At 40.9% G+C, this 18,244-nt stretch overlaps 1 protein-coding gene across 1 annotated transcript in view; it reads right to left on the bottom strand.

The window, feature by feature from the left end:
* Positions 1-18,244, bottom strand: part of LOC134677152 (UBX domain-containing protein 4-like) — a 35,652-nt gene that overhangs the window by 5,911 nt on the left and 11,497 nt on the right. Inside the window, exons 5-10 of the mRNA XM_063535611.1 lie at positions 16,303-16,439; positions 13,644-13,760; positions 12,326-12,421; positions 11,396-11,549; positions 8,663-8,790; positions 5,599-5,761 (exon numbers count right to left, since the gene is read on the bottom strand). Of these exons, the coding sequence (XP_063391681.1) occupies positions 5,599-5,761; positions 8,663-8,790; positions 11,396-11,549; positions 12,326-12,421; positions 13,644-13,760; positions 16,303-16,439 (795 nt within the window). The remainder of the gene's footprint in view (positions 1-5,598; positions 5,762-8,662; positions 8,791-11,395; positions 11,550-12,325; positions 12,422-13,643; positions 13,761-16,302; positions 16,440-18,244) is intronic.

Raw genomic sequence — 18,244 nt, 5'->3', positions numbered from 1 at the left:
TTAATATTCTATGGAATATGGAAACGGGACACTTCAAATACATTCTGTTGAGTGAATCTGAATCAACCTGTCAGAGACGTTTACTTTCGAAAACGATGACATCTTTATTCTAGGATACATTTGTGTTAAACTTCAGTTCAGACAAATATAAAGTATGTAGTCCATCATAACTTCGTAACAAATCCTAGGTGAGGCGACAGCGGCTGGGAAAAGTCAATATCTCAGTGCCGGATTTAGACATTTGCCGCCCGTAGGCTGTGCCGACTTTGCCGCCCCTATCCGCCTCGCTTATAGGTTTTTTAAAGTACTTTCCTATCAGAGGCGTTTAATTTTATAGTACAACACACCATAGCCATATTAAAATGCATATAAGGTGACGTCACTTTCACATTCTAGATACAGATTTATATGGGCCGTTTTTGTCACTCAATGACGATACAACCTCTTTATATTTGCCTGATCTGATCGGTGACCGGTGGGTACCGCTGGGTTTTGGCCATTGAGAATCAAGGTGAGACATTGGCAGTCAGGCTGGATATAGCTAAGGAGTTCGGTTGGGTCTGGCATTGAGTCTGCTCGAAAGACTATGCTATACAAATGGATCGCTAGCTTTTTATCCGGTAGACGCATATGAGGCGTATAGTATACGGAAGCTGCTCCGATAGCGCGGACATTACCGCTGGCGTTCTACTAGGCTCTGTGCTATCATTCAATGATATGGTCAGATGGGTAACAATAAAATGTAGTTAGCTAAACGAAAACCCGAGTCGTAGCGAGCGCGAATTTTTTTCGAGAATATATTAGTAGGTAGATAAATTTTTAGGGTTCCGTACTTCAAAAGGAAAGAATCGGAACCTATAATACCACGAAGATACAAGAATCGTCGACCATCCCAAATTTACAATGTAGACAGATGGGTCACAAATAATGTAGGTACTTAAATGAAAACGCGAGCGTAGCGAGCGCGAAATTTTTTCGAGAAAATGGTAGGTACATGTTCAGGGTTTCGTACTTCAAAAAGGTCTTGACATGACAGACAAATTATGCTTGTTATTTAAATTTTACAAATAAATTCTGGTCTACCCTATTTGAACAGCACATAAAATATTTTATTTGACCCACATTTGCCGCCCCCTAAAATCTGCCGCCCTAGGCTTCAGCCTACTCAGCCTAGTGGTAAATCCGGCACTGCAATATCTATAGATTTAAGACTTAAGGTGGTTCTCCTTGCTCGATTTTCATACAACTTTCTTGGCACCCTAGCTCCTATTATATAGGGTTTCTTCACTTGTATATGTAATGTTTGGGTAGTATATATATTTCTGTCTTCGCTTAACGTAAAAAAATACTAGATTTTGATTAAAATTATTAAGAAAAAAGCCTTTGAATATTGGTAAAATTTTGCCTCATTGCTTGTTTGTGTGAGTGATGCTTATAGTATCGGTGTAATTCTAACATGGCGACTTCATTTGACAAGCAATCATTTTTAATTTGTCAAAGGTGTAACAGATGGCACTTTAAAACCGCAACACAGATTACCTGTGTATTTTGTTTTATTTTCACTCAATAGAGGGAGGTATATTTAATGCACAAAGCATGTTACGAGTATACCTACTCATTTAAGAATCTCCTTTCTGATATAATTTCATTCCCAGATTTAATATAACTTAATAATTATTATGATTATTACACAATAAAATACATTTATATATTTATAGAAAGGTCAGTCCAAACAATCATTCGCGTTACGGTCGTCCACCGAAAACCCTTGTGAATTCTACTTCGTTTCGGTAGAAATATATAAATGTTCTCTGGAAAACCCTATATTTATTGTAACAATGATTTTTAAACTAAAATACCTAATTTTCTCAAAAATATATAGGTATGTGGAGAAAAATGTCATCTTCTTGTAAATAAACAAGATTCTATAATATCTTCTGCTTGTGCATAACAATAACATTAGTAGATGATATTTTTAGGGTTCCTTACTAAAAGGGTAAAACGGGACCCTATTACTAAGACTTCGCTGTCCGTCCGTCTGTCCGTCTGTCTGTCACCAGGCTGTATCTCACGAACCGTGAGAGCTAGACAGTTGAAATTTTCACAGATGATGTATTTCTGTTGCCGCTATAACAACAAATACTAAAAACAGAATAAAATAAAGATTTAAATGGGGCTCCCATACAACAAACGTGATTTTTGACCAAAGTTAAGCAACGTCGGGAGTGGTCAGTACTTGGATGGGTGACCGTTTTTTTTTTGCTTTTTTTTTGTTTTTTTTTGCATTATGGTACGGAACCCTTCGTGCGCGAGTCCGACTCGCACTTGCCTGGTTTTTTTAAATTTTTTGAATATATATGTATGTACATAAAAAGTAAATGTTATTGGTAAACTTGTCAGTTAACATGGATTTTTACTTTTTTTTCGTAAAACATAGTTTTTGCAACGTGTTACTTAATTGTCACTTTTTGACATATCAATAAGGATATTTAGACTAAATCCCATAGTAACAACATGGCCATCAAAAAGGCGTTTTGAACTATGTAACAATAGAAACTTGTTTTTTTTTAATTGGTATTAACTCTGAAACTAGCCGCATTTCAAAAAAGTTTATAGGACATTTTTGTCTCTAAATATGATCAGGAATACGCTGTCAAAATTATTCGGTTTCCTCGTGTTACACCGTGTATAATTAATGAGTTTCGAATCCTAAGTAAAAACTATGTTATTTCGAATTTTAACAAGCTAATACATGAATATGGTGCATCATGTAAAAAAATGAATATGACCTTTTTTATTAAGAATTTATTAAGGATTATTTCTTTCATTGACACTTTTTTCCTAAAATGTATACTTTCCTCAAAAAATGTAAAAAACTGTGAACCAGGACATATTTCATGCAAAAAGGGGGGGTTGCGTCAGGGGGAGGGGAAGGGACGCTAGTGTGCGTAAAGCACCATACCCTAAGGTATCATACTACATTCATAAAAGGCTGGCTATAATTAGTTTGTCTTCCCCACACATTAGAACACAATTTAACCGAATCAATAGCATGAGAAATGAAACGGATATTTCTTGTTTTCTTTGCATTAGCATTTTTCTCTCGATAATTTAATCAATTTGCAACATAAGTAGAAGAATCCTCATATATCCATAAATATCAAAATATAAAAGGACATACATTTTCAGAAGATTTCCCCGTGCGACGTTGCCAAATGGTTTAAAGTACAACATGCTCGCAACGTTTGGATGTCAATAAGTCGACAGTGAAAAATTATATTCAAATCAATTCAAACTTGATATTTTTGACAGTAATGGGTTACTTAAATAAGAAGGCATTTTTCGCCCGGGTCTACTATGGTCAAATGGTCAAATGGCTTTTAGCTATTGAGTATAAGTCTAACAAGTTGAACAGCATGACGGGGTTCAAACCACGAACAAAGACTCATTTCTTTTTGTATTTATTTATTTATTTTATTTCATCTTTTTGGTAATTTTATATGCCTTATTTTAAAAGTTATTTTAAGTAAATGTGTTGTATTTGATTTTTTCATGTAGGTACATATATCCTTTCAATAAAATTTTGGAAACTTTTATTTTATACCTGGTCAAGCAAATCTTGTAAAAAAAGGCGCGAAATCCAAATGTTCTATGAACGATATCCCTTCGCGCCTACATTTTTCAAATTTGCCGCCTTTGTCTACTGACAAGATCTGCTTGACCAGCTATACTTCGTCGATAGTTGACTTCTTATGTACCTATTCTGCGATCCTAATTAGCCTCATGCATGACTTTTTTTAAATAATTTTAATCAGTATTTATATCCTTTGAAAACCGGAAAATAAAAATACTTTTATAAATCTTCCCATAATATTATTAAAAAATAATTAAAATACTGAAAATATTTTACTCACGTAAGTTTAGTTTCGAAGAATAACATTCGCTTAAAATGATTCAAAAGAGAATGCTAAAATTATAAAATGAAAAAAAATTGGCTATGTCGGGGTTTGAACCATGTATCTTAGCTACAATCTGATTTTTTTCAAAATAGAGGCTACGGGTGCCACGAGCACATGACAGTTGATGGTCGAAAACATTAGTTGCTTCTGAATGCCTTGTAATTCTTCATCGTTGCTCAAACAAGAATTTATTATTTAATTTCCAATCTTTTTTCCACAATAAACATTTCATCCGCTGCGCCCTCTAGGTTACTTTACTGTAACATTACGAATCTGCTGACATTTGACACTGACTTTAAGGTGACTTTAAGTACGTAAGTGTGCGTGAATGCAAGAAATTGCAATATTTTGCAGTTGGATTCCGATAATAACGAAATGAGACAATGTTGAGTTGAACATGTCTCGATTTGGATGTAGTATTTTTTATAGTTTTCGGACATATCAACACATCTTATGAAACTTTGTATTTTGGGAGAAATAGTGAAAATCCACAATTCGTGCACAGTGACGCCATCTTTTGGCTGATAATCGGCATCCCATCCCTAGACATCCACCTTAACTTATAAAGAATTTTGCTTGTGTTTTATTTGTATTCCGCCTACAAAGTAAGTAAAAATATTGCCTAAAATGTAAAGTTTTAAAATATCTTTGTTTTAATATTTAATCATGCCGTTAGTAACCGTTAGGTTGGTATTGGTAATAAATGGTTGCCAAGTGACATGATGGGATATAATTTTCGGCAATAATTAAGAAAACACACATAATATGTTTTGGATAGCCTAGTAAATACACAGAAGGCTTTAATGTAGAGTTTCTGCAGCCACGTTCTCATGCAGTATCAAAAATTATGCCACGCCGATTTCACGCCGATCACGCCGCCGCCGCCGGTCAAAAAATCATCGGACGCCGCCGCCGATGATTTTGCCATCGGCGCACACCTCTAATTCGAACCCCTCAAAAACCGTCATCGTGTTTCAGTGTCTCACCTATGATTCTGCCGTTCGCCCCGGTCGCTAGCAAACAGGTTAGTTGCAGGTGTTAGTGTGCACGTGTGTTGTTAGGTGTTGTGTGTGTGGAAAGAACTTGTCAGCTAACTGTCTCACCTATCATGTTGCTGACGGCAGAGGGACGCGCTGGCAGGGCGGCGCGCGGCAGCACGAGCAGAGCTGCGGACGGCGCTAGTTCGAGTCGCCGAAGTGTCGCTTCTGTGTCGGTAAGTTCTCGACAAGGGAACGACACTTCGATTTACATATCTACTACCGGGTAGTAGTAACTACCTAATGCTAAGGGGCTCAAAGCCAATTTTAGTCACTCTATGAAATATTTTAGGATCCCTACCTAAACCTACCCTGTATTTGAACCCCTCAAATACCGTCATCGTGTTTCAGTGTCTCACCTATGATTCTGCCGTTCGCTCCGGTCGCCAGCAAACAGGTTAATGTTGCAGGTGTTAGTGTGCATGTATTGTTAGGTGTTGTGTGTGGGTGTGAACTTGTCAGCTAAACCCTGTCTCACCTATCATGATGCTGACGGCAGAGGGACGCGCTGGCAGAGCGGCACGGTTAATGTTGCAGTTGGTGTGCATGTGTGTTGTTAGGTGTTGTGTGTGTGGATGGAACTTGTCAGCTAACTGTCTCACCTATCATGTTGCTGACGGCAGAAGGACGCGCTGGCAGGGCGGCGCGCGGCAGCACGAGCAGAGCCGCGGACGGCGCTAGTTCGAGTCGCCGAAGTGTCGCTTCTGTGTCGGTCAGCTCTCGGCGAGGGAACGCCAGCCATAAGGAGAATTGAGCTGTGGGTAGCTGAAAAAAAAAATATGCTAGACCATAAATTGCCAAAACATAGAAATATATTGCAAAATTTTAGGGTTCGGTACCCAAAGGGTAAAAACGGGACCCTATTACTAAGACTCCACTGTCCGTCCGTCTGTCTGTCTGTCACCAGGCTGTATCTCATGAACCGTGATAGACACTTGAAATTTTCACAGATGATGTATTTACGTTGCTGCTATAACAACAAATACTATAAAAGTACGGAACCCTCGGTGGGCGAGTCCGATTAGCACTTGTCCGGTTTTTTGTCATAGGTTGCAATACATTATACTCTGTATCTTTAGGTATTTAAATAAAAGTAGACAAAATCTACCCTCAAATGGCTCCTTAAGCCAAGCATAATATTTTAATACCGTGTAATTTTTACGGTTTTTAGGGTTCCGTACCTCAAAAGGAAAAAACGGAACCCTTATAGGATCACTCGTGCGTCTGTCTGTCCGTCTGTCCGTCTGTCACAGCCAATTTGCTCCGAAACTACCGGACCAATTAAGTTGAAATTTGGTACACATATGTAAGTCTGTGACCCAAAGACGGATATGTAACGTCAATAAGTAAATTTTAAACACAGGGGCTACTTTTGGGGGGTAAACGATAAAATTAAAAAACTAAGTTTTGAAAACTATATCGTGTTACATATCAAACAAAAGAGCTCATTGTGAGAATCTCAAATATTTTTTTTTTTAATTTACGATAAAAAGTTTAGAAGTTATTCAAGAAAATAGACAAAAAATGACCATTCCCCCCCCCCTCTATCTCCGAAACTACTGGGTCTAAAATTCTGAAAAAAATACACAAAATAGTCCTTTACCTAAAGATGATAGGAAAACCTATTAGAAATCTATAGTCAAGCGTGAGTCGGATTTAAGAACAAAAATGCGGTTACGTTTTTTTAGGGACACAGCCGCAATGGTTTAAGTTAAATGTGACGTAGACAGCTATCGTGAAGGCCCTAGGCAGATATCCGCATAAGGCCAAAGGCCCGAAGCGTCCCGTAGCTTCTAGCGTGACTCGGACTGAAGACAAAAAATGCGACTAGGCCGTATCTGGCACATAGTCGCAATGGTACTTGTAGTACTATTTAATTAGGTTACTTTTGTTACGTGTTTTAAAAAGCACTATACAGGGTGGCCAAAAAATAAACTAAGTATTCCCGTTGCCAACGTGCAACTCCGAAATCACGAAGAAAAATTTGGCTGTTTCATACATTTTGGCTGGTCCGTTTTCTATAGGAGGACACATTTTTTTTCGCGATTTCGGGGTTGGTCCCATACTAAAAGTTGATCAGTATAATCCCAAAACCTCCCCGGCTACGGGAATGCACTTATTTTTTGGCCAGCCTGTAGGTATTATCTCTCTTCGGCCTTCGCTTTTAAAATACTTTCGGAAGTTGTAGGAAGCGCGACCTGTCGGACGCGCCGAGTTTTCAGCTCTACGCGGAGCTCGGTCTTTAGTCTTCGCATTTGGACACTTGTACTATTGTTCGGCATTTAATCTTCAGAATTCTAGAGATATAAGCCACCACGCCAGAAAACTTCATGTTACATCTGGTTTTTGATTGACCCATTCGGGTTTTTCAAGACGTTTCACTCACATCACGTTTCACGTACAAAAAAAAATTGTTGAAAATTGTCTGATGTACGGAACCCTTGAATCGCGAGTCCGACTCGCACTTGACCAGTTTTTTTATGTAGAATGAGAAGACTTATAGTTGGTCAAACCAATAAGTCAGTCAATAAGAACCAGGAAAACTATACTCATCCTTTTCTTATGGATGCTGGTACTAGTGTAAGACAAAGATAGTATGATTCTCTGTCTATGATTGAAATGAGACTGTCCTTTGACAAACTATAGGTACATATTACTTACAGTTTAAATTGTACGCGAGCTTTTAGGGCCCCGTCCCGGGCTGTTATACTTACATCGGCGACGTATCGGTGCACTTCGGCCAGCGTCGCCTCGGCGGGGAAGTGGTTTGTATGGGTGGTCCCGTCCGGCAGTTTGAACTGCACGCGAGCTTGCAGGGCCCCGTCCCGGGCTGTTATACTTACATCCAAGTTATCGGCGACGTATCGGTGCACTTCGGCCAGTGTCGCCTCGGCGGGGAAGTGGTTTGTATGGGTGGTCCCGTCCGGCAGTTTGAACTGCACGCGAGCTTGCAGGGCCTCGTCCCGGGCTGTTATACTTACATCCAAGTTATCTGCGACGTATCGGTGCACTTCGGCCAGCGTCGCCTCGGCGGGGAAGTGGTTTGTATGGGTGGTCCCGTCCGGCAGTTTGAACTGCACGCGAGCTTGCAGGGCCCCGTCCCGGGCTGTTATACTTACATCCAAGTTATCTGCGACGTATCGGTGCACTTCGGCCAGTGTCGCCTCGGCGGGGAAGTGGTTTGTATGGGTGGTACCGTCCGGCAGTTTGAACTACGCGAGCTTGCAGGGCCCCGTCCCGGGCTGTTATACTTACATCCAAGTTATCTGCGACGTATCGGTGCACTTCGGCCAGCGTCGCCTCGGCGGGGAAGTGGTTTGTATGGGTGGTACCGTCCGGCAGTTTGAACTGCACGCGAGCTTGCAGGGCCCCGTCCCGGGCTGTTATACTTACATCCAAGTTATCTGCGACGTATCGGTGCACTTCGGCCAGCGTCGCCTCGGCGGGGAAGTGGTTTGTATGGGTGGTCCCGTCCGGCAGTTTGAACTGCACGCGAGCTTGCAGGGCCCCGTCCCGGGCTGTTATACTTACATCCAAGTTATCTGCGACGTATCGGTGCACTTCGGCCAGCGTCGCCTCGGCGGGGAAGTGGTTTGTATGGGTGGTCCCGTCCGGCAGTTTGAACTGCACGCGTTTTAGGGCCCCGTCCCGGGCTGTTATACTTACATCCAAGTTATCTGCGACGTATCGGTGCACTTCGGCCAGCGTCGCCTCGGCGGGGAAGTGGTTTGTATGGGTGGTCCCGTCCGGCAGTTTGAACTGCACGCGAGCTTGTAGGGCCCCGTCACCGGATGCTGTTAAACAAAAATATCATACATTTAATAGTTATTTGTTTTACAAGGGGGCAAAGTTGTTGTTTAACCGCTCGTGCTAATATTGATACCCAAGCAGGCGAAAGATTCCATAATTGAACCACGAGCGTAGCGAGTGGTTGAGAAATGGAATCTTGAGCGTTGCGAGGGTTTCAAAGCACGAGGGTTAAACAAAATTTGCCCCCGAGTGAAACACAACATTTTTCACCACACTAACCCGAAGCAAATATTAAATGTAAAATATCAAACACAATCAAACCAAATCAAATCCAAATGAATGTTATTAAATATGTATCATCCCAAATCATCATTTAAAAGTCAACTCAACCAGGAAACATAAGATAACAACTCCAAATTTGCATTTGATTACTTTGCCTCACATGTGAATGAAATGCAACTTTGCTATCAGTTTTTGAAGCGCAAAGTAAGCCTTTCCGAGCTGGTGTGGTGAAAATAAATATACAATTTTAAAGGCTTATCATTAAATCGACCAGTACTAATGACGAGGACGTCTCTGGCATATACTCGCGTAAAACCATAGAGTAATATAAGTGAGGACAGAGTGCTAACTCCATACATTAGTTTTCTTAACCGTGAGTTATTTCGCAGTCGACATCTAGCGTCAAGTTGCGAATTTATCAGTACCGCTACTTGACACCAGATGTCACGAATGTCGCCACTGACGAAAAATGTAATGCTAAAACAAAACAACAAATATTACAAGTAGAAGGAGTTGAGAATAGAGTTCCAGTGAATCCGGTAATAATACACGGTCATTTATGGACCGTTAGCCATATTGTGCGAGGTGATTAGGTAGGTCATACTGAACAACTTTTTCTATGGGACCAACCCCGAAATCCCAAAAAAAAGTGTGGCCTTCCCATAGAAAACGTCGACATCCACTCGACCAAAATGTATGAAACGGCCAAAAAAATTTTTGTGATTTCGGAGTTGGCCCCATAGAAAAAGTTGTTCAGGATGGCCTACCTAATCACCTCACACAATATGGCTAATGGTCCAAAAATTACCCTGTATTAGCACAGAATAAATAATAGTACTACCGTACAGAAAGGAAACTTCCTACAAAACCGAAGTTTGACAGCGGTTCAGGGTCGAATCATGCTATCCCTTTTTAATACATGACACTATCCCTTTCGGCTATTTAGGGTTGTCAAAATTCAAGTGATTATCTTATCTGTGGTCGTGCACGCAAAAGGAAGTCAAGTGGTGTCAACCCTAAAAATTGCTCGGAGCAATGCTGAGCCGAGCGGAGCCGAGTTTGGCCGAAGTCAGGAGATTCGCACCCCTGGTATTAGCTGAAAATTGTTGAGCATTAGATTTTTCGTTCGTCGCGAGTGGTAGTGGTACTAGTGGTAGTTTCTCTCAAATGGCACTCTTGCGGCTGTGGCACGTCTCTGGACTCCCTGGCGCGTCGCTCAGCTCTACTTGTGCGATCTGCTCCAAAATGCGTTGCCTATAGTATGTCAGTGTCACTTACTGGCTGGAGTGGTAGTTTCTCTCAAATGGCACTCCTGCGGCTGTGGCACGTCTCTGGACTCCCTGGCGCGTCGCTCAGCTCTACTTGTGCGATCTGCTCCAAAATGCGTTGCCTATAGTATGTCAGTGTCACTTACTGGCTGGAGTGGTAGTTTCTCTCAAATGGCACTCCTGCGGCTGTGGCACGTCTCTGGACTCCCTGGCGCGTCGCTCAGCTCTACTTGTGCGATCTGCTCCAAAATGCGTTGCCTATAGTATGTCAGTGTCACTTACTGGCTGGAGTGGTAGTTTCTCTCAAATGGCACTCCTGCGGCTGTGGCACGTCTCTGGACTCCCTGGCGCGACGCTGGGCGCGGTCTTGTGCGATCTGCTCCAAAATGCTTTGCCTATAGTATGCCAGTGTGACTTACTGGCTGGAGTGGTAGTTTCTCTCAGATGGCACTCTTGCGGCTGTGGCACGTCCCTGGACTATGGCGCGTCACTCAGTGCGACTTGTGCGATCTGCTCCAAAATCCTTTGCCTATAGTATGCCAGTGTCACTTACTGGCTGGAGTGGTAGTTTCTCTCAGATGGCACTCTTGCGGCTGTGGCACGTCTCTGGACTCCCTGGCGCGTCACTCAGCGCGGTCTTGCGCGATCTGCTCCAAAATGCGTTGCCTATAGTATATCAGTGTCACTTACTGGCTGGAGTGGTAGTTTCTCTCAAATGGCAGTCTTGCAGCTGTGGCACGTCTCTGGACTCCCTGGCGCGTCACTCAGTGCGACTTGTGCGATCTGCTCCAAAATGCGTTGCCTATAGTATGCCAGTGTCACTTACTGGCTGGAGTGGTAGTTTCTCTCAAATGGCAGTCTTGCAGCTGTGGCACGTCTCTGGACTCCCTGGCGCGATGCTCGGCGCGGTCCTGTGCGATCTGCTCCAAAATGCGTTGCCTATAGTATATCAGTGTTACTTACTGGCTGGAGTGGTAGTTTCTCTCAAATGGCAGTCTTGCAGCTGTGGTAAGTTTCTGGACTCCCTGGCGTGTCGCTCAGCGGGGCTTGTGTGATCTGCTCCAAAATGCGTTGCCTATAGTATGTCAGTGTCACTTACTGGCTGGAGTGGTAGTTTCTCTCAGATGGCACTCTTGCGGCTGTGGCACGTCTCTGGACTCCCTGGCGCGTCGCTCGGCGCGGTCTTGTGCGATCTGCTCCAAAATGCGCTGTCTAGCGAGGTCATTCTCCATCTTCTCGCGTTTGCGCTCCTCCTGCATACAGGTTGGAAGTTTTAATATTTTTCATATAAGTTTTTGGCGAAATATTCATTTTTGGTACAAGCTTTTATCCCTGACTTTTCTTTCTACAGGCAACTAATACTCATGGAGACAATTCTAAAAACCCCAAACACAATTAGGTTTCGTTGTTTTATCACAGATTCCTATCACCTCGGGACGATTTAATGTAAAGTTGCAAGACATGCTATAGGGAATGGAGTAAAACTACACCGTATGCGTGGCAGAGGGGGTAGCGCGACTATGCTCAGTCTGGAGGATGTCTTGTCTGTGCCCTCAGGGAAATAGGCGTGATTATATGTATGTACTTATAGTATGAATTATCTCAGGTGATATTTTCGGCTTCGACCATAATCTGTTAAACAAAAGGTATTGTTTCCTTTATGCAGTAGTTATAATGCTTACTGCTAATAGCCCCGACGTAAGTAACGGGAACAAACCCATTTAAAAAGCAAATTTACCATTCTAATTATATGGTTCAAATTCTTGAATCAGCCTATTCGGAGATAACACGTTTTTGTTATCTCCAAAAACAAGACCACCCTGATTGTCCTCTGAACAAGCTATCATATGAATTTGAACCTTATTACTATCACGATAGTTGCTTTTTAAACGACATGGTTGCTTTGGCACGTGCTGTAGGCTCTTAAAAGAAACAAAGGCTTTTGTTTAACGGATTAGCACTCGAACTCGAAAAAATCACCTGAGATAATTCATACTATACCTATATGTATGTATGTATAGCACATCACCTGCAGCTGTTTGAGCTCCTGCTCGGCCTGCCACTTCTTGAGTTCAGCGACCCCTTGCCCGATGTTGCGTCTCTCCTTTTCCTTCTCTTTCTCTTGCTGTAAAACAGAAATACCAATGAAAAAATAATGTTTTCACGGAGTAAAGCCTCGGACAGACAGACCTGGCAAAACTATAAGGGTTTCTAGGTGACTACGAAACCCTAAAAAAAACCGGGCAAGTGCGAGTCGAACTCGCGCACGAAGGGTTCCGTACCATAATGCAAAAAAAACGGTCACCAATCCAAGTACTGACCACGCCCGACGTTGCTTAACTTCGGTCAAAAATCACGTTTGCTGTATGGTAGCCCCACTTAAATCTTTATTTTATTCCGTTTTTAGTATTTGTTGTTATAGCGGCAACAGAAATACATCATCTGTGAAAATTTCAACTGTCTAGCTATCACGGTTCGTGAGATACAGCCTGGTGACAGACGGACGGACGGACAGCAGAGTCTTAGTAATAGGGTCCCGTTTTACCCTTTGGGTACGGAACCCTAAAAAACCGGGCAAGTGCGAGTCGGACTCGCGCACGAAGGGTTCCGTACCATAATGCAAAAAAAAAACAAAAAAAAGCAAAAAGAAAACGGTCACCCATCCAAGTACTGACCCCTCCCGACGTTGCTTAACTTTGGTCAAAAATCACGTTTGTTGTATAGGAGCCCCATTTAAATCTTTATTTTATTCTTGTTTTTAGTATTTGTTGTTATAGCGGCAACAGAAATACATCATTTGTGAAAATTTCAACTGTCTAGCTATCACGGTTCGTGAGATACAGCCTGGTGACAGACGGACGGACGGACGGACGGACAGCGAAGTCTTAGTAATAGGGTCCCGTTTTACCCTTTGGGTACGGAACCCTAAAAACGAACTATACACACGCACCCGCATGCGTGCGCCTTTAACACAGTGCCGGGAACCCGCCTGGCGGGTTCTCTGTTTATAGTCGCTTTCCTCTACAAAGCGGAAAAACGCTGGGATCGGCTACGTCGAAAACGTTGGCAGTGAATGTATTAAGGGAGTCTATCAACTATTTCTTGTTGTTATTCTGTCCCATCAGCCAGGAGACAATAGTAGCATAGTTTGTTAGAAGAACTGCCGTACCATGTTCTACAAAGGTACAGTAGATGTCCCATTATGGAAAGGCCTTATAACTACCAAAAAATTCAAGTTTGTTTAGTAAGTACGAAAAAACTAGTATTTTAAGAGTGACCTCTGAGACCGTAACCATGGCAACTAGTGACAAGAAAAGTTGATTCGCTCAAGGCTCAAAACTGTTTACCTGTCTCTCTTTCTCAGCTTTCTCCTTCCTCTTGGCTTCAATCAAAGCCTTAGCTCTCTCCATCTTCTCTTCTGCGCTCAGATTACTCTCTGTCGCTGCCAACTTCGCTTCTGCTTCCTGAAATAAAGAAGTAAACATTAGAACGCTATAGTGGTCGGACGGAATTATTAAAAGTTTTTGGCAAAAATTTCATTTTTGGTACAAGCTTTTATCGCTGACTGTACTTTTCTTACGACACACAACTAATACTCATCGAGACAATTCTAAAAACCCCTAACACAATTAGGTTGCGTTTTTTCATCACAAAGTTCCTATGGCCACCTCCTGTCTCCATCATCAGAACAGTTCGACAGTACCATATTATTGTATTGTCACCAGAACTACATACAGCTGCCAATTTTCATGACGCTACGATCCTTGGAGGATGGTTAAATTAGTCACCTTAGATTCCATTACATAGTTACATACAGGTCGAAATTTCATAGCCATCTCCTGTCTCCATCATCAGATCAGTTCGACAGTACCATATTATTGTATTGTCATCAAAACTACATACAGCTGCCAATTTTCATGACGCTACGATCCTTGGAAGATGGTTAAATTAGTCACCTTAGATTCCATTACATAGTTACATACAGGTCGAAAGTATGACCATCTCCTGTCTCCATCATCAGATCAGTTCGACAGTACCATATTATTGTATTGTCATCAAAACTATATACAGCTGCCAATTTTCATGACGCTACGATCCTAGGAAGATGGTTAAATTAGTTACCTTAGATTCCATTACATAGTTAGACACGTTACGTAGTTTATTATTGTAACAGGCGGAGTAGTGTTAGTTAAAACCAAGCGTTCAACACTTTCCACGGTTGCCATTTTGCACGTTATTATTAGTTAAATTATTGTTTTTTAAATTAAAATTTTAATAAGATGGAATTTCCCGTGAAATTTTTGTCGCTCCAAAAGCCAGAGTTGGAGTATGAGGTTAGCATTCGTGGTGAGACACCGGGTTCCACCGTCCAGGACTTGCGGAAACAAATTTCGAAATTAGGGCCTTGACCACCCACGACCCTATTCAAAATCTAGTTTTTTTTAAATAAATAGTTTATTTTGTTAACGAGTTGGTAGTACTTATTTACTTTCCCTACCAACATAGACGTACTCTCCTCATAACGTTACATTGGACGTTACGATTGGAAGAAGACGGCGTCTGTGGTGATACGGATGAGGGGGAGCTCAAATAGCATTCTGAAAATGATAGCAGAGAGGTGGGACTCGGATATTCTCCGCCGATATACCGACCTACACGTCTTACGACCTAGAAAATAAGTATTTTTATTTATGATTTAAGTTCACTAATGTAGTTTTTATAAGTGTCTTGTAACTAACAATCTATGAATCTCAGGAAACTGAAAATAATTTTTTTTATTTATTATTTTATAGTTACATACAGGTCGAAAGTTCATGGCCATCTCCTGTCTCCATCATCAGATCAGTTCGACAGTACCATATTATTGTATTGTCACCAGAACTACATACAGCTGCCAATTTTCATGACGCTACGATCCTTGGAGGATGGTTAAATTAGTCACCTTAGATTCCATTACATAGTTACATACAGGTCGAAATTTCATAGCCATCTCCTGTCTCCATCATCAGATCAGTTCGACAGTACCATATTATTGTATTGTCATCAAAACTACATACAGCTGCCAATTTTCATGACGCTACGATCCTTGGAAGATGGTTAAATTAGTCACCTTAGATTCCATTACATAGTTACATACAGGTCGAAAGTATGAACATCTCCTGTCTCCATCATCAGATCAGTTCGACAGTACCATATTATTGTATTGTCATCAAAACTACATACAGCTGCCAATTTTCATGACGCTACGATCCTTGGAAGATGGTTAAATTAGTAATCTTAGATTCCATTACATAGTTAGTTACATACAGGTCGACCTAATAAAAGCTTGTTAAAAATAGAGAAGATTGCAAGCTATTACAGGAAGATTTGGTTAACGTAGAGAAATATTGTAAAGAAAAGAAGCTTTTTCTAAATTATGATAAATGATTTGTAATTACTTTTTCAAAATAAGTTTCATGTCAAAAATTTCTATTTTGATATAAGATTTTATCGCTGACTGTACTTTTCTTTCCATAGGCAACTAATACTCATCGAGACAATTCTAAAAACCCCTATCACAATTAGCTTGCGTTGTTTCATCACAGAGTTCCTATGGCCACCTCCTGTCTCCACCATCAGATCAGCTCGATAGTACCATAGTATTGCATTGTATGTGTGTGTTGCAATGTTTAATTTCTCGGTGTATTGGCTTGTCTGTAATGCCGTATAAATATATTGTTAAATAAATAAATTGTCAACCAACTTACATATGTATGCATCAGCTTCATTGGAAACCGAGAAGTGGGTCGAATTTTGCAAGATTTGATTACAGACAACGGGACAGGTGAAACTAAATAAAAGCTTGTAAAAAAAAGATTAATTTAGATTTGAATTATAGGTACATTACCAAATGGAAATCTGCATCTGCATGCAGTCTGCATCCGCATTTTGTGACCGATTTTCGTGAAATTTTGTAGGCAGGTTCGACGATTATGATTTTTTGTTATAGATTCTGCTTTTCATTACCTTTTGTGTGACAGTCGCATCAGGGGTCTTGCTAGGTCCGGCACCGTCGGCGCGCGGGCGGCGGACGCAAACACCGTCGTTGCATACCACCTCTTGGTCGTCTAGTTTGGCCACTTTCGCGGCTGGTTCTGATGGTTCTACAACAATAAATAGTACATTATTGTCGAGGCTCGGAAGTAGCTACTTGCAGGCTGAGGATTCGTTTTAAACGGACGACCTTGGGAGTCCGTTTAATTGAATCCGAAGCCAGCAAGTAGCCTTCCAGCCGAGTCATATATAGTGCTTTTCTCAAAAATGGTGCAAGAAATATAAATATCATAGAAATATTTTACAAAAGCAACGTTGTTACGTATATATTTTCACAGAAGAAAGCCCTTGCCGCCTTTTTATTTTTTTTATAAAAAAATAGAAGTGTATATTTCTGCTGAAAATACTCCAAACTAAATAGTCGCGGTACTAATCATCTGTTTGGCTGTTTAATGGGCCTGTGCCTTCATTTGATATGGCCATTTCAACTTTTAAAAAGTTTGGAACTCGACAAATAATGGAATTTGTATGCAACATTGCAGTCCCAAAATCGAGACTGCAATGTTTTTAACTTTTTAATTTTTGACTGACCATAAACTAAGCGCTTCGCGACCTATTTTTTAGACGGCAAAGTCGACTTTGCCGTCCATTTTTGAGAAAAATACTATATTATTGGTTGTCTGGAAGAGATCTTTCTTTGGCGATAGCGCCTGTTGTCTGCTTCTATAGTCTCATAGTTCGTTTTTTTTTAGCATTAGAAATAAGGTAAACAATATTGATGTGTCTTTTAATTGCAAAACACGTTTTGAAAGTAAGTCACGGCAAATATGTAACAATTATGAATCTAATACGATCATTTATATTCTTCTGCTTTCATAAATAATAGTTACTGAAGATCGCTTACCTTCTTGCAAGTTCTTTCTTATGCTAAAAAAACTATAAAAAGGTCATCAAAATCTTTCGTTTCGAGCATAGAGAAAAAAAATACATAGAGTGCTAACTCCATACATCAGTTGATACCAAAACGACTATTATTTTAGTAATCTAGCATCGAGTAGCGGAATATCAGTACTGCTAGTCAACAATAGATGTCGCGGCGAACAAAAACTCTAATGGTCAACAATTTTCAGCTAATATTATAACCGGATTACTCGAAACTCTATTTTCGACTCCTTCTGCTTGTAATATTTGTTGTAAATTGTTTTAGCAGTACATATTTCGTCAGTAGCGACACTTGTTCCATCTGGTGTCAAGTAGCGGTACTGATGGTTCCGCTACTTGACGCTAGATGTCGACTACGAAATAACGCGCGTTTTGGTAAGAAAATTGATGTATGGAGTGAGCACTCTATTCTTACTATATTTCTATCACGGTTTTTGAGATACAGCCTGGTGACAGCAGACAGACGGACAGTGGAGTCTTAGTAATAGGGTCCCGTTTTCCCGGGTACGGAACCCAAATAATAGTTATTTGTTTTGCAAGGGGCCAAAGTTGTTGTTTAACTGCTCGTGCTAATATTGATACCCGAGCAAGCGAAAGATTCCAAAATTGAACCACGAGCGTAGCGAGTGGTGCGAAAAATGGGATCTTGAGCGTTGCGAGGGTTTCAAAGCACGAGGGTTAAACAAAATTGTGCCCCCGAGTGAAACACAAAATTTTTCACCACACCTTCTTCTTCTTCCTGGCGTTATCTCGGCATTTTGCCACGGCTCATGGGAGCCGAAGTAAATATTAGATGTAAAATATCAAACACAATCAAACCAAATCAAATCCAAGTGAATGTTATTAAATATTTATCATCCCAAATCATCATTTTTATTTATTTATTTAAAACTTTATTGCACAAAAGAAGCTTAATGCATTTTTAAAAGTCAATTCAACCAGGAAACATAAGATAACAACTCAAAATTTGCAT

This window comes from Cydia fagiglandana, chromosome 25 (assembly GCF_963556715.1).
Source record: "Cydia fagiglandana chromosome 25, ilCydFagi1.1, whole genome shotgun sequence".
Taxonomy (NCBI): domain Eukaryota; kingdom Metazoa; phylum Arthropoda; class Insecta; order Lepidoptera; family Tortricidae; genus Cydia; species Cydia fagiglandana.
Note: the sequence above shows the minus strand (reverse complement) of the source record. Positions and strands in the feature narration are given on the sequence as shown.